Source organism: Pseudorasbora parva, chromosome 15 (genome assembly GCF_024679245.1).
Source record: "Pseudorasbora parva isolate DD20220531a chromosome 15, ASM2467924v1, whole genome shotgun sequence".
In the NCBI taxonomy this organism is placed as follows: domain Eukaryota; kingdom Metazoa; phylum Chordata; class Actinopteri; order Cypriniformes; family Gobionidae; genus Pseudorasbora; species Pseudorasbora parva.
The window spans coordinates 12,085,123-12,109,594 of record NC_090186.1 but is presented as its reverse complement, the minus strand read 5'-3'; the positions used below and the strand labels follow the sequence as shown (position 1 = coordinate 12,109,594).

At 38.1% G+C, this 24,472-nt stretch overlaps 1 protein-coding gene across 3 annotated transcripts; it reads right to left on the bottom strand.

Moving 5' to 3' along the window:
• Positions 1–73: 73 nt before the first annotated feature.
• mep1ba (meprin A subunit beta a) lies at positions 74–24,472 on the bottom strand. 3 transcript variants are annotated; one of them, XM_067417128.1, is made up of 15 exons: positions 24,323–24,472; positions 23,629–23,719; positions 9,582–9,600; positions 9,407–9,466; positions 9,284–9,327; positions 7,980–8,058; positions 7,705–7,822; positions 7,235–7,413; positions 6,894–7,112; positions 6,589–6,741; positions 5,602–5,817; positions 1,258–1,725; positions 669–854; positions 352–570; positions 74–256 (listed from the first exon to the last, which is right to left on the bottom strand). In XM_067417128.1, coding segments are annotated over exons 1-15 (2,136 nt in total). In that variant the 5' UTR covers positions 24,406–24,472; the 3' UTR covers positions 74–254. The 3 variants fall into 3 exon arrangements, with proteins under 3 accessions (XP_067273229.1, XP_067273230.1, XP_067273231.1); XM_067417129.1 differs by having other exon boundaries at positions 9,407–9,457; XM_067417130.1 differs by lacking the exons at positions 23,629–23,719; positions 24,323–24,472 and adding exons at positions 21,695–21,832; positions 21,948–22,051.

Sequence of the window (24,472 nt, the reverse complement as noted above, 5' to 3'; positions counted from 1 at the left end):
GGGAGGGAGCGAGACTGTGGCATGAGTGTCACCTGCGATCCACACCGGTCTCGCTCGCTCCCCGTGTCTTTCGCTCGTCCACCTCGCCAGTTGAGTCATATACATTTTAAAGGCAAGTTATGATGCAGTAGATCCAGCTCTAATGAAGAGTAGATACCAGAAAATAATTCTCCATTGAGACTTCTTGATATATCCAGCATTCAGGTCATTAGGGCCTGCTTTAGTCCACTGTTATTTTAAATGGACATTTGGTGTTCTGTAAGAGAATTCAGTATAGTAGGAGTTAGATGCATTTAATGGTACAGTTATCAGGTGTGGAAGGAGAACTGAATTGGGTATATGGATACTCACAACCATCTGTCCTCTCTGGCTCAATCTCTCTGTCTCTTTCCATCTGTTGTCTTCTCCTTCGCACGTAGAACAGTGCACTCGCAACAAGACCAAGGAACATAGCCGCTGCCACAAAGATGCTTACTGTCACTGTTGCTGTAGAGCTTCCATTAGAGTCCTTTGGAGGTGATTCCGGTCTCCGAAACTCTCTTGACTGAGGCTCCAAAAGTCCAGTCACATCTATTGACAAGGTTAAACATTCAAGTCAATTTATGTCATCTTTCATAGGAATATAACAAAAATGGAATTAAAACAAAAAAAACTTGTTGCTCACAAACCTTCAAGGGAGAGGAGGAAGATAACATCATCTCCTTTAATGAAGCTTCGACTCTTCAGGCGATCATGTGTGATGTAATTGCTGGTACCAGAACCGGGTCCCCGGTAGTATGAATTGCCATCTGTGTCAGTGACTCGACTGCCTACTTTTCGTGGGTCATCCCAGAAATACTCTACATTACCCATGGCTGCAAAAAGAGAGAAGATACTTTATAAAATGTCGTCATTTTTTCTCTCTAAGGCCTACATTAACATACACCTACATTAATCCCGATTAATTTTAAAAGGCATGATTTTCTTAATGTGAATTCATTTTTGTATTGTGAAAAATTGCTTTTTGAAGACTTTCCTAAATGGATAAATCTGAAAACATTGTTTCTGCATTGTATTTTTTTATTCTAATTCTTTAGAATTAATATATAAAACTGTATATTATGTAATTGAAGCTAATTTGGTTGTGTATATATATTTATTATAGTTATTAATATAGCACACATCTGAATACTAAACACAGAACCTAACTTGCTCCAGCTCGTAAAATTGCCTAATATCTGCTGCTTCCAAGCCTCCCCAACTATGTTTACATCTTACAGTCAGTGGAGGACTTGGTTGGATCAGTAGTCATCATCCTCATGTTGTTCATGCGGTGTTGGATGTCTGGATTCTGGTCCATCAGCTCCATAGATGCCTGTCGCCATGGACACGGCCATTGGAGATCATCATCATAAGGTCCAGAGGTCAAGTGGAGGTAGATTGCCATTTTATATGGGCTATCCTTCAAGCCGTTAATGTACAAACCAATCTGAAACGAGTAACCATCTGGGGATAAGAAGCGGGGGCTGTAGGTTTTAGCGCCAGCAGCAGTTGTAGCAAGAAGACTGGTAAAATCACGAATACGCCAAGTGTACTGAGGACACTGGGTCTCTGAGAGGTTGATGTCGTCCAGAGACAGACCACCCTTTGATGCATCTCTTCCTTTAACTCCTTCAAACACCACTCTGAATTTATCAGAGACATCTAGCGTCACATGGTATAGTTCCCAGGAGTCTTTAAGTCCACCTAAAAAAGTACAAGTATACATTACCCATAACATAAAAATTGATCCTTACGGTGTGGTCACTGGTCACTAAATTTTGCAGCAGTCCCTTTCAAACCAAGAAGCTTTCTGTTGCAAGAATTTGAATTCACGTGATTACGGAGCCCCGCACATGACATGCAGTAACAAACTAGTAGGCTAAATTGTGCGCACAATTTACTTTTTTGTTCCCTTGATTTATAAATTGTGCGCACGATTTAATAAATCGAGGGATCGAATTAGTTAAACGTGCACACAATTTAGCAAAACGAGGAAACAAATTAGTAAAATGTGCGCACTTTATTAATAGTGCGCACATTTTACTAATTTGTTTCCTCGTTTTGCTAAATTGTGTGCACGTTTAACTAATTTGATTTATAAATCGAGGGAACTAAATAGTAAATTGTGCACACTATTCACCTTTTTTCCCCGCCTGTCATGTAAGCGGCTCCGCACGTGATCAACTTAAACATGAACGGAAAATTTTGGAGAACCACAGAAAACTCCTGAACATGTCAATCCCTGTTTGAATTACTAATTTCAACGCAATGGTAAATGTGACCGCACCTTTAAGGTCGAATTTAAAAACGTTCCTGTCTCAAAATCTTTGTTGATCCTGGAACAACATTTCAAACAACCAATTAGATTTGAGGGACAGGTTTACAGTTTGTGTCAAATTTAGACTTAAAAGCAGGATTAGGTGCTTCTAACATCAGGGTTATTCCATCTTATTGTAAGGATAGGTAGGGTTCCTGGGTCAACCTATTTTGTTGATCCTGGAACATAATTCTTGTCCGAAAATGTATTCCTAACCATATCCCTACCCCTAATCTAACCGTACCCATAAGTTATCCCTGAAATGATAGGGAAATGATAGGTGAATAACATTGGCTTCTTTCACAACAAACATGTTTACATAATGTTTAGTTGATGTGAAGGTCATAGTGTATTTGTAAATGTATGCTGTAGAATGAATGTAGGGTTTGATTATTTTAATGTTGTTAATGTATTATTTACTTGATTTGTTTACATCCGCCTGTCCAGGGACTGCAGGTGTAAATTAGCACAAGTGCTACAACCTGGTAAAATGCATCTTTCCTTTAAGGTTTAATGTATATTTTACACTGTCCCTTTTTAAATAAACAAATACAAACATAACATTGATGTAGAGGCACCTATCCCTGGATTGAAGCCTAAACTTGACATAAACTGTAAACTTTCCCCACAAATCTGATTGGTTGATTGGAATGTTGTCCCAGGATCAACAAAGATGTCGATCAAGAAATATGTGCTTGGTAAAAGAGGGTTCTGCTTATAAAGCAATTCAGAAAGAAATCCCTTTTAAACCAAGTAGCTTTCTGTTGGTCAAGGCGTAAAATTCATGTGACCAACTTGAACACGAGCAAAATATTTGTGGGGAACATTTTCGTCTCCCCACACAAAGCTCCAGAACGTGTGAACACCATTCGAATGACTGGCAATAGTGAACGATGCGCTAAAGCGCAGAATGTGATTTCACCAAGTTCAGCATGTTCTGGAACAACATTCCAATCAATTGGATTTGAGGGACAAGTTTACAGTTTATGTCAAGTTTAGACTTAAAATCAGGGTTAGGTGTTTTTATATCAGTGTTATTCACCATCATTTCCCTCTGATTTTAAGGGTTAAGTTATGGGAAGGGTAGTAGTAGCATGTCCTTATTTAGCTGAATTAGATGCGTTCCTGGGTCAACATATTTAGTTGATCCACGAACAACATTCCCGTTCGAAAATGTATTCCTAACCCTATATATCCTTGTATCCCTAACAGCCACACACCCCCATTGCCCCTCGCAGGTCTGGGGGTACACCCGAGAGAGCCCATTCTTCACGCACACTGCCGCTCGGTCCTCAGCCAGCCAAGAGGCTCTTCCTCACGGTGCCATGCGATGGTACTGGACTCTTGGTGGATGGCTCGAGCCTCCTCCGCCCCCTGACGGCTGGCGTGGCTCCTCTAGTTGAGAGCAGCCGGAAGTGAGTCCTGTGTTCCCTGCTCCTCCCCATCATGGCGGATGGCAGCAGGCTCCGGCCCACGGTGAATGCCAGCGACTCCTCCTCTACCTCTCGGACCCAGGGGCACAACAGCAAGCTCTCCATCCCACCAGTCTTCAGTCGCTCCAACACCAATCGCTCAGGCAGCCACTCGTGGTCTTCTCCCATCCTTGCTGCCCTGAACTCCTCAGCACCACGATCCCCCTCAGCAGCGAGGGCTATTCAACAGCATGTCCCTCCTTCCTCATGGGTTTTGGCACCACTGTAACGTAGTTTGTTTGTTCAGGGAAGAAGGAGGCGGGAACCGGGGAATGTTCAACGACTTTAATCAAATATAATACACAAAACGAAAGTACCGTGGACAGCCCCTCACGGACAAATGCCGCACACACACAAAAAATTATAAACAAAATACAAAACACAACATAAAGGTTAGGCCTTGTCCTCTCTCATCCTTCAGTGGTGTCGCTCGTCCTTATATGCATTCAAGCTCCCTCATGAGAGGACTAGAGTGTGCCGGTGTGCCTCTCAGATGATGCTCATCTTCAATCATGTAGAGGTCTTGCTCACTCCTCCCACGTCTCTCACTCGACTACCTAGCCACATACCCCCAATCCCCCTCGCAGGCCAGGGGTACACCCGAGACGACACCTGCTCCCCCCCGGGGGCCAGTCACCATGTCTCTCGCATCTGGGGTATGGACAGATGAGATGAGAAACGAGAGACAGAGACACAGAGTGACAGGACTAGAGAGTGGAGAGAGGAAAAAGAATAAAAATTCTGGTCCGGTAACACTGCCACTTGGTCCTTAGTCAGCTGAGAGGCTCTTCTTCATGGTGCCATGCGATGGTAATGTACACTTGGTGGACGGCTTGATCCTCTTCCGCCCCCTGACAGCTGGCGGTGGCTCCTCCGGTTGAGGGCAGCCGGCAGCGAGTCCTGCACTTTCTACACCTCATCATGGCGGATGGCAGCAGGCTCCGGCCCACAGTTAAAGCCCGCGACATCTCCACTCCCTCCAGGAAAGCTGCCACCCCACCTTGACCCAGGGGCATGGCAGCTAGCCCTACTGTCCCACCGGTCTGTACTCGATCAAGCACCATTGCCTCGGGCAGCCACTCGCGGTTTACTCTTATCCATGCTGCCCTAACTCCTCAGCACCGCGATCCCCCTTCGGGTTTCGACACCAATGTAACATAGAGAGAGAAGAAGGAGGAGGGAACCACGAAAACAAAACAAAATAACTGCGGACAGACCCTCACGGACGACTGCTGCACACACATAAATTGTAAACAAAACACAACATAAAGTCCAGATCTGGTCCTCTCTCATCCTTCACTGGTGTCCTTATATGCCTCCAAACTCCCTCATGAGAGGACTTGAGACCGGTGTGCCTTGCAGGTGACGGTCATCTTCAATCACGTACCGGTCTTGCTCGCTCCTTCCACGTCTCTCGCTTGACTACCTCGCCAAAATCCCTAACCTAACCGTACCCATACGTTATCAATAAAATCAAAGAGAAATGATAACACTGATGTAGAAGCAACTAATCCTGGTTTTAAGCCTAAACTTGACAACTGTAAACTTGTCTCTCAAATCTGATGGAATGTTGTTCCAGATTTTGATAAAGAAACATGTTGTCCTTGGTAAAATTAGGTTCGACTAAAAGCAGCTCAAACAAAAGTCCCTTTCAAAGCAGCATTCTGTTGGGCATTGAATTCACACAGAATTTTTTATTTGCGAAATTCCGCTTTGCAACGGTACTTGTGATCCCACCTTTAATGGAAAACAATTCTTTATTTTGGGTTTTAAATAAGTTTTATTCATTACCACTGATCTTCTGAATGAGTCTCAGGACTCCTTTGGGGTTTTCAGCAGTGTATTCGCGCACCCAGATGTTTAGCTGGTCATCGGCGCCCCCACTGGTGTAATGATAGAACTGCAGGCATTGGGAGCGTCTTTCTGGGTAAAAGAGGCGGCTTTCCAGGTAAGCCTTGTCTCCTTGGCTACCTGTAGCTGTGCTGAAATGCATGAAGAACCCAACCCCTGTAAAAGTATAAACGTTATCAGATAATAAGGTACTAAGCCAGTTTTCTCGCTTTCTCACACCTCTTTGAACCTTATAATGGAGCAGAAAGATCATTTTACATATTATAGCAACCCTTGACAAGAAGAGTCTAGATAAGGTCAAAGAATGATATTTCCTTAGTGTCAGTAAAATATGTTTATCATTAAGACCAAAGTTCCACCATAATAATATCATAAAAGAGTTATCAATCCAGGATTATGGACTATGAGTTATTCAACTTTTTCCACAATGGTGGTATACCAGTGAACAAACAACAAACAAACATTTCCACGTGATACCGACCCATTGAAGAGAATCTTTGGCCTATCTAGGCATGATGTGATAAGACTGTGATGATGCATTTTTGTGATGGTTAACATCAGAAATATATATTTCAAAAAATATTACTATAATGCACATTCTTAACACTATACTGTATGGCAAAAATATGCAAATAATATTCATTGACATCAAGTAAATTCTGCAAAGTTTTTTTGCTTTGTTCGTGTATTCACATGCAACTCCACCTAGCAAAAATATGTTTCGCTAGTTATGAAGTTATGAAAACGTTAACCTATTTTTGAATGTTCCCTGCAATTATGGGAACCTAACTTCTGAACGTTCTCTGACACAAGTAGTGGGCTGCACAGTGGTGCATAAAGGGAAACCTAGTTAGCCCACTTGGATGAAGTTTCATCACCAAACGTCATAGGGTTGAATCCTTCTTTTGTGTTTAGGGGAGTTCATACCTTGACATTGACCCAGAGTTGTGTAGTCCGTTTTTGGACCGCCCTCTACTGTTTGTACACGAGCCCACTTGGCATTTCCACCATCTCCCTGGATCATACCACAGATATTCGGTTCCTCAAAGTGGCAAGAGTCCAGAAAAGTTGAGGCTTTAGCTGGAAGAATTTCAAAAGATATTTTAGAAGGAGATGCGTGAGAGAAGTCTATTGGCTGAACAAATCTTTATCTAATCAGTCAGAATAATTTAAATATATTTATAAAAAATAATGATTATTCAACCAATCTCCCACAAAAATCATAAACTTACTACAATTGTACAGCCTGTTTAGCTTGAGCAGGTCACTGTCACTAAACTCCATGCGTTGACCAATCACATCCAAGAATTCTGGTATCTTGGTAACGATAGTTGGCTCTTTGTCTTTGTTGAAGGACGTCTTACTGTAGTGCATGACCGAACCGTAATCATAGGGCACACCGAGAGAGCTTGACACCGTTTCATCATATAAATTGAAGTTGTGCTCTTTACCTAAGTGACAATCAAACCAGGAAATAGTTGTGCGCAATAATAGAATATAAGATTTTGGCAAGACTGATATCACTGAAAAGAGATTTATTCTTTGATGGCTTATGTTTATATTCAGTTATTACCCTCTTCAATCTGGTCCCACACTATGGCGACGTAGTCGTCTCTGTCAGATCTGGACTGCTCGTGCCAGAAACCCAACGCATGCAGAAACTCATGCTCCACTGTTCCTAAACGGTCACAGTTTGAACCAATTGACAACTCCTGTTTCCCCATCTGTCGATTCCCCACCTTTGAGTAACATCTGGAATAAAAAAAAAAAACTCAATTTCACCTTGTTGCAAATATACACACTCCTTCAACTTATTCTATACCCGAACCCGAACCCTAACACCTAACCCTAACCTAACACTACTACAGAAAAATAATAATACTTTGATAAGAGTTGACAATTGCAAAGTTACAGTAGAATGTCTAAAGTAGGCCATCAAAATAAAGTGTAACCAGATATTATTGAATACATTAAAATTATTACCTTTTGATGACTTAAAACTAAAGTGTTAATTATTGAGTGTAATGTTTGAAGTTTCCTCACCCGCTGCCTTTAAATACAAAAATGTAGTTTGGTTCTCCACCCCAGGGTTTGAAGTCAATACAGGTCTTGAGTCTGTATTGCTCAAATGCTTTCAGAATCACACCTTTGGCATTGATTTCTGTTGAAAGTGACAGAAGGACGAGAGAAAGAGCATGTAAATGAGAGTAAAACAGTGAGCGGGAGATTTTTAAAGATTACTTGGAGTGATAAAGTCAGATGAAGACCAAAGCATTAGTTCAAATGAACTGAATCAGTTATTTTATAGATTCACATACCAAGGCTGCTGTCTAGGAAGTATGGCACAGTGGTAGGCCAGCGATACTTTTCACCCAGAATAGTGTTCCTGCTTTCTCCCTTTTAAACACAAACCAAATATGGATTTAGCTTAAGTGACACATCCTTGAATTTGCAAGTTTTTTTAATTTAATTTTATTTTTAAATGTTTTTATATTATTTGATGTGTATTGCCTGAAATTTTACACTTGTCCTAGATTTTAGTTACAAACCTCATAGAAAGACAAACACAACTGCTCATATAATATTTAGTTTGACAACCTTTAGAAAATGTTTAAACCTCAGGATAAGCATCTCCTAAATGTTTGTTTTGTTTTATTATTTTGTTGTGTTTTATTATTTTGTTTTATTAGTTTGTTTTGTGTGTGGTTCACTGTATTGTAGTGTTGTTGTTGTTGCTTTTTAAATTTTATTCTAGTGTTTAGATTTTTGTTTATTGCTTGAAAATGTATATAACTATTTTACTCCTACATTTCTAGTTACAGACCTCATAGAAAGCTGAAGGCTAAGCATTTCCCAAATATTGTTTTTTTTTAAATATTATATTATTTTATTTTATAAAAAACAAAAAAAGGCTCATTTATTAAATAGTTTGACATCCTGAGGTTTGTTAAACATTTTCTGAATGTTAAGCATCTCCTATATTTTGTTTTCTTTGAATTATTTTGTTTTGTTTTATTTTATTTGAGTATTTTGATGTTTGTTTATTGTTTGAAAATGTACATAACTATGTAACTCCTAAATTACAGACTTCATAGAGAGTTAAAGAATAAGCAGCTCCTATTTTTTGAGGTTATATTATTTTATTAGTTTTAATTATTTTGTTCTTATTTTATTATTATTTTGTTTATTTTAGAATTTTTATGTTTGTTTTATTTTAGTATTTTGATGTTTGTTTATTGTTTGAAAATTTAGATACCTATGTAACTCCTAAATTTTAGTTACAGACTTCATATAAAATTAATCTAAAAAAAAGGCTTGTTAAAGCTAAGCATCTCCTATTTTCTTTTCTTTTTATGTTTATTCATTTGATATTTTTATTGCTTGAAAATTTAACCAAACTATATTTACATGTCCTACATTTCAGTTACAGACCTCACAGAAAATTAATAGAAAATAAAAAAACATCTCATATAATATTTAGTTTGACATCCCAAGGTTTAAGTTAAACATTTTCTGATGGTCAAGATTAAATGGTTTTTGTTTATTTTTCATACATGTTTCAGATCCCATTTTGTACCCTGTTAATGGAAAGTGCCATGAGAATCTGTTTAATAAAACTGACCTCCTCTATCAGAATGTCTCCTTCCACCAGGTGAAGTCCGGCCTCTGTTCAACAACACAGACGGTTACTGCAGAAGTGGCTTTGAACTAATGCTACAAATTTAAGACGCATGTATCTACAAACCTTCGTTTATTTCAAATATGTCCTGGTCTTTTCCATTATCTACATCAGTCTCTGTTTTGCCTACAAAAAAGAAAAAAGAAAAAAGAAAATACAGAGCATAGGATATAAAAACCTTTAAAATCAAACTATTTTTTTATTTGTTTTTATTTGAAAGATTGTAATTATTAAGACTTACCTGACAGTGAAGATGTTGGCTTTGAAAAAAAACATTTGGGGAAAGTGTCAAAGGTGCACATTTTACATCAACAAATTATTACAGTGCAATCCTTGATATGAAACATCAAGAAACCAATTCATCATAAAACTCATTCAGTCCTGAACAGGTTCAATACATGTTAATTCAGCTGAAGTATTGGATTACTCAAAATCATTTGCTTTGGCTCACCATTCAACATCATACAATTGTGGTTCTCTATACATGACACTTACCCTAACACTAAATCAAAATAGTATTCCTTACTACACAATCCCAGTAAGTTTACTTGATTTTAACCAAAATGTTGAGATTACAAAAAATGTTATATTGTTGCTGAAACATTTGATCATATGACCCTTCAATGTTTGTATAAATTGAAAACCTAGGTTGGGTGCACGCACAGCATGGGCAGAAAAACAACGCGATCTACTGTCAAAGCGCTAGTATAAGTCTATATAGCCCAATACAGCAGACTATTCGCCAAATTTGCCACATTCTGTATGTTTCCTCTTTTCTTTGATCTATGCTCTTAATTAGACTACCCAAAGACAACGAGGAACACATTTGATTTCATTCAGCGGGTGTTTCTGTGTCTAGGAGGGAAGAATCTCAAACCCAAACTCCAAACCCTTAAAAATCAGCTTTTAAGCTAAACCTATATCTCATTTCTTTCTGCCTTATTGGATGCCTAAGCTGCTGTTTTTAAGATGCAGGCATATTCATTTGCACTTATTTTAAGTCGTCACTGGTTCAAATAAGTTGATACAGTCAAGATTTTAGCCACATGCTGTGTCAAGGTATAACAATTTAATATTTTGTTCTGTTTACAGCGCTTGTTCTGAATGTCATGACAGCAGAATGCTGCTAGCCAATCAAAAGTGTTTGAAAGAACACATTTTCTAAAGCATGTTTTTCTTATGTTCTTAAGTTTTTCACAAAAAAATGAGATTTTCTCGCTTGTGTTAAGTGCATTCCATGCTAGTTGAACTACTAAAAATATGTTTACTTGAAAAAAATGTGGAAACCGATTGCACTTATTATTGTTTTAAGTCTCCATAGCTTAAAATGGCTGATTAAAACCTTGTTGAGAATAATAGCAATTAATATGTTTGCAGAACACATTATAACACTAAGTTAAATTGAAATGCTCAAGTAGTCTTACTATTAAATCTTAAGTAAGATTACTAAGAGTGTGTTAACTAGAATTGACATTAAACTAACTTGATATTTATTACTTAATTTACTTTAGAAGAGTTTGCTTTATTTACTTTCACCTTATCATGAACTTAACTTCAGTTTTCCCTTTAGGTTTGCTTTGCAAAAATAAGGCAATCGGTTTCTAAACTTTTAAGTAAACTGATCTTGTTCGAATTTACGATGTACTGAATTCTGGACTCACCAAACACAGGACCGTGGTAAATGAGAAAAAAATGAGAAATGTATGAAGAGATGCCATTAGATTGCTTTACTCTGAGTTCTTCTCTTCAAAACATCAGTGTATATGTGTATTAACCAATTTATGGTGTGCATGTTAGTAATAGGCGTTACCACATCAGTGGGCGTGGCCATAAACAGAGGGACGTTTTCAACTGTGTTACCTGATTTTCCCGTCACAGTGTGGGTATGGGTTTAGGGGTGGGGTCGGGTGAAGGGGATAATTTTCATTGCGTGATTTATAAACACCCATTAGTTTAAAAACACCCACAAATTTAGAAACGCCCACTCTTGTTCTGCAGAGACCTCATACTCACGTTCACGTCACTGAGAACAAAAAGAGCTTAGTCAGCAATGATAAGAGCCCGCAGCTGATACGATATTTATTACACTGATGGTCACCATAATATTATTAGACATGATAAAAGTGTTTATTGATAATGACTTAGCTGACTTTGAGGTTTACCGTAATTGCACACTATATAAATGATAAACACACCTTAAGTCTGTTATGAAAAAATACAAGGCTCATTGATGCCCGTGGGGAGCGAAGGCTGGCCCGTGTGATCTGATCAAACAGACGAGCTACTGTAGCTCAAATTGCTCAAGAAGTTAATGCTGGTTCTGATAGAAAGGTGTCAGAATACACTGTGCATCACAGTTTTTGTGTATGCAAGGGGCTGCAAAAGTGGGAACAACACAATATTAGGTCATAATGTTATGCCTGATCAGTGATTATGAAATGGTGTCATATAAAAATAGAATACCGCTTAAAATACATCTTATATTCTAATATTCAAATAATAATTTAAACAATTTTCTGTTCCTTTAATAGCAGTTCAAAAAAAAAAATTGAACTATTGCTAAAATAGTTTAATCATATCTTCAATATACCTTAAATATGGTTTCTCAACTGTTGTCATGTTTTTAAAAATGAGCTGTAAATGTTGAAATTTGCCTGAGACTTACTTCTGTATGTTTGAGCCTACAGTTCTTCTTAAATTAGAGGGTTACTTCAGCGATTAGCCTATGGCTTTGTATCAGTAGAAACCCAGTATATTCAAATGATTGTGCTTCCCCCCCTCGTATCTCCCCGAGACAAGAGATCTATGCATTTTATTTCTGGAAAAATTCCTTTAATGACGCAAATTGACGATATTTGCATCATCAGAGGAATTTTTTGGCAAAAGGCTAAAGACTACAGCCAGTAGAGGGAGCCATTTCCGCATGTTTTCAACCCGCGTATGAGGGATGGGAGATTACACTCAGAGCTCAGCTCGCAGCTGCAGCCTCAGGTATTCATGTAAACGAAGCTATGCTGAGCAATGAAAAGGTTTTAACTTCTCAAATTAATTTCTATGAAAGTTAAGCTTCCAATGGCATAAACTGAAAACACGCCAGACTGAACACGCGCTGTGAATGTATGCCGCGAGTGTAGCCGCGATTACCTCAGCTCTCATCACGAGAGCTCATTCAACTCATTCATCACAATGAATGTAAACTGACTCCTGTAGCGTTTGTGCTGTGACACTCGCACGGTGACTCACTCATTATATTGAACAGACACGTTCAGTATTTAAAGGGGGGGTGAAACACTCAGTTTCAGTCAATCTCATGTCAATCTTGAGTACCTATAGAGTAGTATTGTATCCTTCATATCTCCGAAAAGTCTTTAGTTTTATCATATTTAGGCTGTACAGAGTCTTTCCGGAAAAAACCGAGCTCCTGGAGGCGTATCGTGTGGGCGGAGCTAAAGAATGACAAGCGCGCAAAGCGGTGACGTCCTCAAGCGTGGAGAAACCCATGGCTATCTCAGCTAATGCAGATAATGATCCAGAATCAAATCTGAGGGAGAAATAAATTGAACAGGAGAAACGGCAACATCAGGACGTCCGTCTCTGTGGTATGTACTGTATTTAATGGCCTCTCCACATTTCTGTGTATTTACTCGCAGTGTATGAGGACATGATTCGGTTTATGGACTATTGTATGCGACTAGACCTTAGAAGTAGCAAGCAAAACGGTTTTGCACATCAGAATACTGTAACGTTATACAGAGAACAATGGAGTAACCGTTAGCGCATTTGAATGACGAAGCACGCGATCGTGTCGTTTACTGATGTTTACTCATGCGTCCGTAGCCAAAAGCAGAGACATTTGAAGCAGTTTAAGTTAACTCACGGGTTGCTTCCAAAGCAGGACCGAAGCTTTATCGCTGGGACTGCTCCGTCAAAAACACACTTCTTTGGTATGATTTGGTAAAGTCCTGACAGCAGTGGCGTGTAAATCCATTTTGAGACGCAACTGAAACGATGTTGTGAAGCTTGCTTCCCGTCAGTGGCGTAGCACCAAATTTTGGGCCCTGGGTACAAACCATCTTGCTGGGCCCCCGTACCATGTATGTGTATGTATAGAAAACGACTTCTCTGCCTCGGGCCCTGGTTACTCAGTACCCTTTATCCCCCCAGTCCCACGCCCCTGCTTCCTGTCATTTCTGCGTTCAAATCGGTTCAAATGCAGCGCTGCCTTCCCGGAATGCTGTGCTGAAGCGTTGAAGTCGCTCGACGTCACCCATAGGAATAAAGAGAAGCGCGGCGCCACATAAGTGTTCACGGACGACTGGATCTGCATCTGAGAGACTGTTTACGGCGTGCATTTCCTCTCTCTCGATCTAGTCACGCGCGCGCGCACCCTCCCGGGAGAAGAGCCCATACGGCCCATACAAGGACCTTCCGCTCTATTAACGTCAAGCCGACCCATACTCGAAAAAAACTCTCCGAAACTTGTGAGAAACCGGAAGGAGTATTTTTGACACAGAAATACTCCATCAAACGTCCAACATTAGTTTTTGAAACTTTGTCTATGTTTAGGATGGGAATCCAAGTCTTTAACAGTGTAAAAAGCTCAGTATGCATGAAACAGCATTTCACCCCCCCTTTAACTGTAGTGTGTTCTCCAACTCAGTCACAGTAATCCAGTAGCGGTGGCTTTGGGAATGGCCTCACAGGGCAGCGAAGCATTCTGGGAATTGTTGTCTTTCATCCCCATGGGACAAAAATACATTTTCGGTCTTTTTTCAGTCTAGAAAGCACTAAATTCAAAAATAATTTCACATTTCTACTTCATTAATGACTTAGTTTAAATACAGCTTCATCTTCCCAGTGCTGAAGTACCCCTTTAAATGCATCAATATTCCCTGGCAGGATTTGATGCATGTGCCTCCTCCTACTAGGAGGCTGCAAGAAAAATATTCATAAGCATTATCATTAATGAACTCCGCTTACAGAAAAACTGATATTTATCACACTCTTTAGCAGAGCATTTACTTACTCTCAATGATTCTTACTCTCAGATTTGCAGAATCACTGCTTCTGCAGTATGGACAATGAGTCCTGAATCGAAAAGATTGACTGAGGCATCTCTGGCAAAATCTAGAAGTACATAGAGAAACAAAGTGTGTGAGTGTGAGTGAGTGTGGGAGTGTGAGTGAGTGTGTGTGTGTGTGTGTGTGTGTGTGTGTGTGTGTGTGTGTGTGTGTGTGTGTGTGTGTGTGTGTGTGTGTGTGTGTGTGTGTGTGTGTGTGTGTGAGAGAGAGAGAGAGAGAGAGAGAGAGAGAGAGAGAGAGAGAGAGAGAGAGAGAGAGAGAGAGAGAGAGAGAGAGAGAGAGAGAGAGAGAGAGAGAGAGAGAGAGAGAGAGAGAGAGAGAGAGAGAGATTAAAATATCAATTATCATCAAGAAGAACCGCGGTGATGGAATTTCTCTTTAGATAAATACTTTTGCTTTTGACTGATCAGGTTGTTTATCAAAAATTATATTTATATCTGTATGATGAGAGAATATATAGAACATGAAGAAAAAGCAATTCACAGCAATTTCCAAATAAGGCAATTTTTATGAGACAATTTGATTTATTTAATGAGCCATCTGCGATCAATTATCAGTTTTACAAATGTTTTTTATTTTTTTATTTAAGACATGTCTGTAGCCTATTAAAAAAACAAAAAATATTTATCAGCATGTTAAGTTATGCTAAATATGTCTTACAAATGTACAAGATTGATCTTGAAGTTTGTCTGTTTGTTACGTGTCCACATAAAGGCACTAAAATGACTATATATTTGAAATATAAATCACACTTACACTTTTCCACAGCATGGAGAAGGTTGAGAAGGATTACTTATTTTCCCCTGGCACACAGGGCACTCTTCCTCTGACGCAGACATGTCCAAACCATCAGCAGTCTAATCTGTCTCTGATGGCAGTCTCTGCTTATATTTTCACTTTCAGACTGCAATGCTTAAGTACAGTCAGCTTCCTTAAGTCATAAAGAGGGAGTGTATTTCGGTAACACCTCTTGGTTATGGAGCCAGAATAGTCTCAAATATAATACATTTACAAAACAAAATTCATAAATGCATAGCACAATTCACATTTGTAAAATCTGATTCGTAAATTCAAAACACGATTCATAAATGCACAAGTAAAAGCATAAATATTTCCCCAAATGCTCACACAAATGCATCTTACCTAAATAAATGTAAAATCTTTACACAAATATGTATATATCAAGTTCTTGAATTAATTTCCATCACACATTTATGAAAGATGTTGCATGCATTTATGGATCGTTGAATCTGCATTTGCGAATCGTCACACGTGCATGGACTGCATTGCATTTGTGTGTGGGATTTTCCCATAGACAGTAAAAGAAATGGACGGAGGGATCCCATTGCCTTCTACGGCGTTAAGTGATGTCAGTATAGGAGCACTCACTCCCTGATGGCTGAGCGAACTGCGCAGGCTCAGACTGAGCTTGACGACGTAGATGTGACGTGAGCCTCCTGTCTGACAGCTGTAGGTCTTCTAGTAGTGGTGGAAAGTGAAAGCTGAATCACGTTGTTTAAATATTTTCTCCCGTTGCTTTTGGCTCACTACGGGCTTCTCCCCATTCTTCCCCCTTGACTTTATCAGACTTTATGTCTACACGTCCCCCCGACTGTCTCATAGACAGTAAAATATTGCCTGCGAGCGTCTCCTCCTGTCTATACGGTAATTTCTCAACTGTGCGACAGAGTCGCGTTGGTTATGACGCAATCGTTAGCCTATTTTTACAAAAACAGCTTCTACGGGGCGATAGTGTAAGATACAAGGTAACGGAGCCTTTTATGCATTGTCGTGTTTCTTTAGAAATAAACAATGGAGTCTTTAAACGTCTCAGATGTAAAGTTATTCACTGTCAAAGTGACTCAAAAATGAATGGGAGTCAATGGGATGCTAACAGCAGGTGATGGCTTGGTTAGCAATGGCAGCCCGTAGAGGTGGAACGCTTTCCGAGCGCTAGATTACCCCCTTGGATTTTCCTGGCAGGTTATGGTTCGTAAATATCTTTTTTTGGAGGACGTTCTGTTTAGCCAATCGTGGTGAGCTTTTAATCCACCAATCAAAACGCTCCTTACTGATAAGACTCAAGAAGCTCACTCCTGCCCTTGTTCTGTGCATTCTTTCATGATCGGTTGTTTCACGACCTTTGTGTAAAGACGTTTTAATGGGTACTCTTATTCTAGCACCTGATTAAAATTTCTACAAAATTATGATGAAATTATGATCAAATGTGAATTGTGCTATGCATTTATGAATTGTGTTTTGTAAATGTATTATATTTGAGACTATTCTGGCTCCATAGTCAAGCTCAGTCTGCCTGTGCAGTTCGCTCAGCCATCAGGAAATGAGTGCTCCTTTACTGACCTCACTTTCCGCCGTTGAAGTCAATGGGATAGCTCTGTCCATTTCTTTTACTGTCTATGATTCTACCCAGCGCTTGGTTGTTTCACGTGCTTCCCGCCTTGATTCGTTTAAATTCGCTCCCAAACTGTCATTTTGAAAGGACAATGCAAAAGGCAAAGCCTGGTTGCAGATGTTTTAAGATAAGTTCATATATTTTCATTAATAATCATTTTAATTATTATAATTATAGTTTTTTTTTTCTTCTTCGCGGCAACAATTCTTAAGCTTACATGACGTTAAGACGGCAAAAGTTTTACCTCAGAATCCGATGCAATGTAACGTTACTGACTCCTGTTAGTTAAGGTAGGCATGTGATTCGATAACTTAGATTAATACAGTTTGTGATTACACAGAACCATGATCCCCTTTCGAAAATTAAGCATGGTTGTATGTAGGGATGTCACAAGTACCGGTACTTCGGTACTGAAATGTAAAAAAATGTGACGATATCTGTAACGTTATAGCATTGACTCACAAGTAAGTTAGACTATATTCGGTCCCGCAGCTGCGTTCAGTCGCGTCACGCAGGGCTCCAGACTGTAGCCGAATATATACGAGTGTCTGTGTATATTAAATACTATTTAAATATTAACGTTACTCTTCCATGTTTTGCGTCTCTGTGTGAATGACGGGACGCGTGTCATATCATGAACACAGAGACTCAAAAGTCACGGCAACCCGTCAAAATAAAAGTTCGATTTAAACGTGAATAAATTGACAGAATATTAGGTTTGTAACGTTAGTTGTCATTGTTGCCAATTTGAACACATTTGTGTATTGTACCATTTGTCAAGCAATAAAAATGATTGTTTTAACAGTCTAAACATGCATTCTTCATTTGTTCTTTCATGATTGTGTAGTTTTACAGTAGGCCAATGCACAGGAGATTTTTTAAGAACAACCCAGCAAGAATAACCTAGAACAGCAAATCCATTAATGGTAAAAAAAAATTGACTACATTTTGGGTTTTCTCAACAGCCCAGCCCACTGGGTTAAAATGCCACTGGGTTAATTTAACCCAGCATTTGTTCTGTCCAATATTTACCCAGCGCTGGGTTGCCAATTGGGTTGTTTTTAACCCAGCCATTTTTAGAGTGGCGTTGATTTGCTGGCCATAAATGCAGTGAATCCGTGAGAACGAGCTGAGTGATGTTATCAGGAATGCTGCTGTTCCATTAGAAGGTCAAGTTTTGACATTGTTGCCATGTGCAGTGTAAAAAAATAACAGGAAAAATATTTAAACAGTTATAAATATTTAAACCTTGCCGCCAGTAATTTCCTGTTATTTAATGGGGAAATAATTAACAGTGTAGGCCTACCAAGGACGTATGTCAAATGTTCGCTTACTTGGTATTGAGATTTGTAGGTTATGGCCTTGTCTGTTTAACAGTTTTGTCTAAAACATTACTAACAAAACTGTTAAACAAAGAATGTAAACTACGATTTTATAGCATTATCTTGCCTTTTTGTTACTAATAATATAAAAGCTCATGCTATAAAATCGTAGTTTACATAACACTTTCCCATATATAGCCTACCATCAGCATTCAACAATATAATTTAAACAAATCTTTTTAATATCTAATAAACATTTAATTTCACAAACCGTGCAGACTTGGTCGGATCCAGCTGTCAGATATTCTGAAGTGTGTATTGCAGCTTGTATGTAGTGTGTTACTCAAAAACCCTTGATTCCAAACGCTAGATTAATTCGCCCACTGTGATTGCTGAATATAAAAATAAGTGTTATTAGCGTTAAAATTTGTCTTTATTTTAAAAAATAAAATAAAAATATTCCCAGTGCACTACACTTTCATTTTATTCATATTTTTCCTTAACATTTTCTTAATTCATGAAAAATACTGTAATATGATTTCATATTTCACAAATAAAATGTAAAATAAGCCTGTTTCATTTATAGATTGATTTAATTCATAAATATTAATTTTGGGTATACTTTTTGTAGTTTTGCAGTGATATTATATTTGTCTCTTGTAAAACAGTTCTGATTTTTCCTTCTCTACTTAGGATGTGGATGTAGATGCAGACTTCAAGTATGTTGGCCTACTTCAGTTTTACCGAAGAAATGCCTGCCAAACGTCCAAATGCCCTCAACTTGGATGCAATAAGGGTAATCTTTTCGGAGGGAACAATTGTTATGGATGATGTCCCACATTTGCCACATTCTGTATGTTTCCTCTTTTCTTTGATCTATGCTCTTAATTAGACTACCCAAAGACAACGAGGAACACATTTGATTCCATTCAGCGGGTGTTTCTGTGTTTGGGAGGGAAGAATCTCAAACCCAAACTCCAAACCCTTAAAAATAATCCGCTTTTAAGCTAAACCTGTATCTCCTTTCTTTCTGCCTTGGATGTCTAAGCTGCTGTGTTTAAGATGCAGGCATATTCATTTGCACTTATTTCAAGTGGCCACTGGTTCAAATAAGTTGATACAGTCATATTTTTAAAATCTTTCCAAAGCCACATGCTGTATCAAGGTACACTCTTAAAAATAAAAATGGTTCTTTGGCAGGGTGTATGGTTCCATGAAGAACCTTTAATATCCAAAGAACTTTTCCATCGGACAAAAGGCTCTTTGTAGTGCAAAAAGGTTCTTTAGACTATAAATGGTTCGGGGGAAAAAATGGTTCTTTAAAGAACCGGTTCTTTGGGGAACCAAAAATGGTTATTCTATGGCATCACTGTGAAAGCCCATTTTTGGTTCTTCCTGGCACCTATATTTTTAAGGGTGTAGAACAATTTTATTTTTTATTGTTCTGTATACAGCACAATGTCATGAATGTCATGACAGCAGAACGCTGCTAAAGCATGTTTTTCTGATGTTCTTAAATTTTTTTTCATCAAAAAACATCAAAACAGTTTGTTTTATTTTAACAAAAATTAAACAACTAAGAATTTCACGCTTGTGTTAAGTGCATTCCATGCTAGCTGAACAAAAATAGTCAATTTTACATGAAGAAAATGTGGAAACCGATTGCACTTGTTTTAAGTCTCCATAGCTTAAAATGGCTGACTAAAACCATGTTGAGAATAATAGCAATTAATACGTTAATAGCATTTAATAGCATTTAAGACAGAACACCAAGGTAAATTGAAATACTCAAGTAATCTCACTATTAAATCTTAAGTAAGATTACTAAATATTCTAGAGTGTGTTAATTACGGTAATTTCCTTTAGAAGAGTTTGCTTTATTTAATTTCACCTGATCATTAACTTAACTTCAGTTTTCCCTTTAGGTTTTCTTTTCAAAAATAAGGCAATCGGTTTCTAAACTTTTAAGTAAACTGATCTTGTTAGAATTTACGGTGTATTGAATTCTGGACTCACCAAACACAGGGCCGTGGTAAATGAGAAAAGAATGAGAAATATATGAAGAGATGCCATGAGATCGTTTTACTCTTCCAGTTCTTCTCTTCAAAACATCAGTGTATATGTGTATTAACCAATTTATACAGTGGCGTGCATGTTAGTAATAGGCGTTACCACATCAGTGGGCGTGGCCATAAACAGAGGACCACCAAAGACTGCAAAGACCACCCCCCACCCCCACCCCCGTGCACGTCACTGAATGTATAGCAAAAGAGCTTAGTCTGTAATGATAAGAGCCTGCAGCTGATAGGATATGATTTTTATACACTGATGGTCACCATAATATTATTAGACATGATACAAGTACTTATTGATAATGACTTGGCTAAGAGCTTGAGGTTTAATTGCACACTATACAAAATTATAAACACACCTTATGAAGTCTGTTATGAAAAATGATCCTTTTCACAGTACAAAGTTGTTTCATAGAAACTTTTATTTCAAATATATACATATATTTTTATTTATTTCAAATATATATATATATATATATATATATATATATATATATATATATATATATATATATATATATATATATATATATATATAGTAACGGTAACCCACAGGTATAAGACATCCTAAATCCCACAGAAAATGTATATTGCATACTGTATAACTTATATCTAAAAAGAAAGTGCAAGAGCAGCAGCTAAATTGTGCAAAATATTTAGCAGATAAATCTTTACTTTTAAAGACATGATCAATATCCTAGATGTTTCAGAGAATCAAAATGAGATGAGTACAACTTCAATTTACAACGATCGGGCATAACATTATGACAGGTGAAGGTAATAACTGAATATCTCTTCATCACCGCAAATAATAGTGATGGAATATAGTTACACGGCTGTAACTGCCCTATATGAGGCAGCCAGTGAACATTTTGTCCTCAAAGTAGATGTGTTAGAAGCAGGAAAAATTGAAAAATTATTTGAGCGAGTTTGACAAGGGCCAAATTGTGATGGCTAGACGACTGGTCAGAGAATCTTCAAACCTGCAGCTCTTGATGGTCTGCAGTGGTCAGTATCTATCAAAAGTGGTCCAAGGAAGGAACAGTGTAGAATCCGTGACAGGGCGGGCAAGGCTCATTGATGCCCATTGGGAGCGAAGGCTGGCCCGTGTGATCTTATCAAACAGACGAGCTACTGTAGCTCAATTTGCTCAAGAAGTTAATGCTGGTTCTGATGGAAAGGTGTTAGAATACACAGTTTGTAGGGGCTTCAGAAGTGTGACCAACACAATATTAGGTCATAATGTTATGCCTGATCAGTGATTATGAAATGGTGTCATATAAAAATACATTACTGCTTAAAATACATCTTATATTCTAATATTCAGATAATCATTTAAACAATTGTATGTTGCTTTAATAGCAGTTCAATCAAAATGTGCCTACTTAGGCTATAGGCCTAGGCCTACTATTGGTAAAATAGTTCAATATTTTCAATATAAACTATTGGTCATATCTTCAATATACCTTATCTTTCACGAAAAAAGTCCAGAAAAACCCTGAGAACTGTGTTGCCATGTTTTTGAAAATGAACTCTTAAATGTTGTTCTTATATGATGCTAGAATTGCACACTGAAGGTTCATCTCATCAGATTGATCCAGGTTCTGCGTATATCAGAGAAATAAAGGATTACAGTTAAACATTGACTGTGTGTGTGAATATATATTTATCGGGGGAAAGTTCTTTCATTTGTGTACGTGTGTAGGCTAAATGACTTACAGTTATTTCGCCCATGTAGTAGCAGTGGCGCAGGTTGAGGTGGCCAACGAAGTCGCGGCTCTGGTACTGCGGATCACCGTGGGGTGACGCCACACACACTGGACACACCTAGAGGGCGCCAGAGGACACACAACAATCCTGAGTGTGCTGAGTCATTTGACTGAAATGCTAAACTATCTCAAATTAAAATGCAGATAAATGTAACTGAAATAAAATAGTTAGTATTTTAAATTAATGTGCTGCAAGTTTAATTCAACACATTGAATATTAAAAATCACTATGAGTCCTGACTGACCACACGTCGGCTGTCATTGACATGACGGTCACTGCAGTGATCGCGTAGATCCAGTTCATCCAGTCCATCATCATGGCAGTATGGACACACAAATGTCCTCACAGTTAAACTGAGAGAAAAAAAGTACAAGTAAAGACTTTTTTTTTTTTTTTTTTTTTTTTGCAACAATGCCATAAAACAACCTTTCTTTTCCCTTATAGTGTGAAAAACATTTTATTTTTAATCTGAACCTTTTTTTCCAATAGAAAGTTAAAGGTTCTTAATGGAACCAAACCAAAGCCAATAAATAACCTTATTAATTAATACCTTATTTTTAAGTGTATAATATAATTATTAATGTACGCTCTGAAATTAAATGCCATAGCCTAATAATCCTAAAAAAAAAAAAACATGTAGATTTGAAATATCCTTATTTTAGAAGTATTTAAATGGTGCGTATTTGTAGGCTAGATGTTTTCTGACAAGAAAAATCTGAAGAAAAAAAAAATGTTCCACAAAATTCTCCTCCTTGCACATTAATGGGATGAAATATACAGGGATTTGATTTAAATAAATAAATAAATACATTTGATTAAAAATAGATTAAAATAACTATTAAAATAAATGGATTAAAATAAACAATAAAAAATAAAGTAAGAATGTGAAAAATATGTGAAAAGAAACAAATAAAAAAGTATACGTCCTCACCCCTGAGGTCGTGGATTATTTTCCATTAGAGTGATCTCTGTTTGCCATGGCCTGTGAATGTGAAAATATGAGTTAAAAAAGCCATAGTGTAAGTCAATCAAATGATTATCCTCTTGATGGGACATACCAATCATCAAGCACAGCCTGCAAATCTTCCCGGGGTGGGGCAGTGTGGATTGGCAGCAGTGGGGTGAGGCCTGGCATTGATAAAGCTGGGGCAGATCTCGGGGTGACTTGTAAAAGACTTCTTGTGGCAGCATTAAAGGCTCCTACATTTGCAGGTTGAACTCGAATCCGTGGCATTGGAACGGGCCGTGTGGTACGAGTTACAAGAGGAGGGGCTTGGTTTTGTGGGGCAGCCTGATTGGGCACACTGACTTGAGCGGAAGTGTCTGTCAGTTGTGCCTGTGAATCTTGAAGTTGGCTGATGCGACTGTTGGTTGAATAATAGTGATAAATTCTTTGGAGTTTGACAGAAAAGGCAGTAAATGTTGAAATTTGCCTGAGACTTACTTCTGTATGTTTGCGCCTACAGGTCTTCTTGAATTAAATGCATCAATATTCCCTGGCAGGATTTGATGCATGTGCCTCCTCCTACTAGGAGGCTGCAAGAAAAATATTCATAAGCATTATCTTTAATGAACTCCGCTTACAGAAAGACTGATATTTATCACACTCTTTAGCAGAGCATTTACTTACTCTCAATGAATTATTCGCAGAATCACTGCTTCTGCAGTATGGACAATGAGTCCTGAATCGAAAAGATTGACTGAGGCATCTCTGGCAAAATCTAGAAGTACATAGAGAGACAAAGTGTGTGTGTGTGTGTGTGTGTGAGAGAGAGAGAGAGAGAGAGAGAGAGAGAGAGAGAGAGAGAGAGAGAGAGAGAGAGAGAGAGAGAGAGAGAGAGAGAGAGAGAGAGAGAGAGAGAGAGAGAGATAAAAGAGAAAGTTAAATAATCAACTATAGTTGGTTGAACAAGAACCTTGGTCAAATTATCATGTGATGGAATTTCCCCTCAGAGAAATACTTTCGCTTTTGACTGATCAGGTTGTTTATCAAAAATTATATTTATATCTGTATGATTAGAGAATATACAGAACATGAAGAAAAAGCAATTCACAGCAATTTCCACCATAAACACTGTTTCCAAATAAGGCACTTTTCATGAGACAATTAGATTTATTTAATGAGTTCCATCTGCGATCAATTATCAGTTTTACAAATGTATTTTTTTAAAGACATGTCTGTAGCCTATAAAATAACAAAATGTTAAGTTATGCTAAATATGTCCTACGAATTTACAAGATTGATCTTGAAGTTTGTCTGTTTGTTACGTGTCCACATAAAGGCACTAAAATCACTATATATTTGAAATATAAATCACACTTACACTTTTCCACAGCATGGAGAAGGTTGAGAAGGATTACTTATTTTCCCCTGGCACACAGGACACTCTTCCTCTGACACAGACATGTCCAAACCATCAGCAGTCTAATCTTTCTCTGATGGCAGTCTCTGTTTTTTTATTTTCACTTTCAGA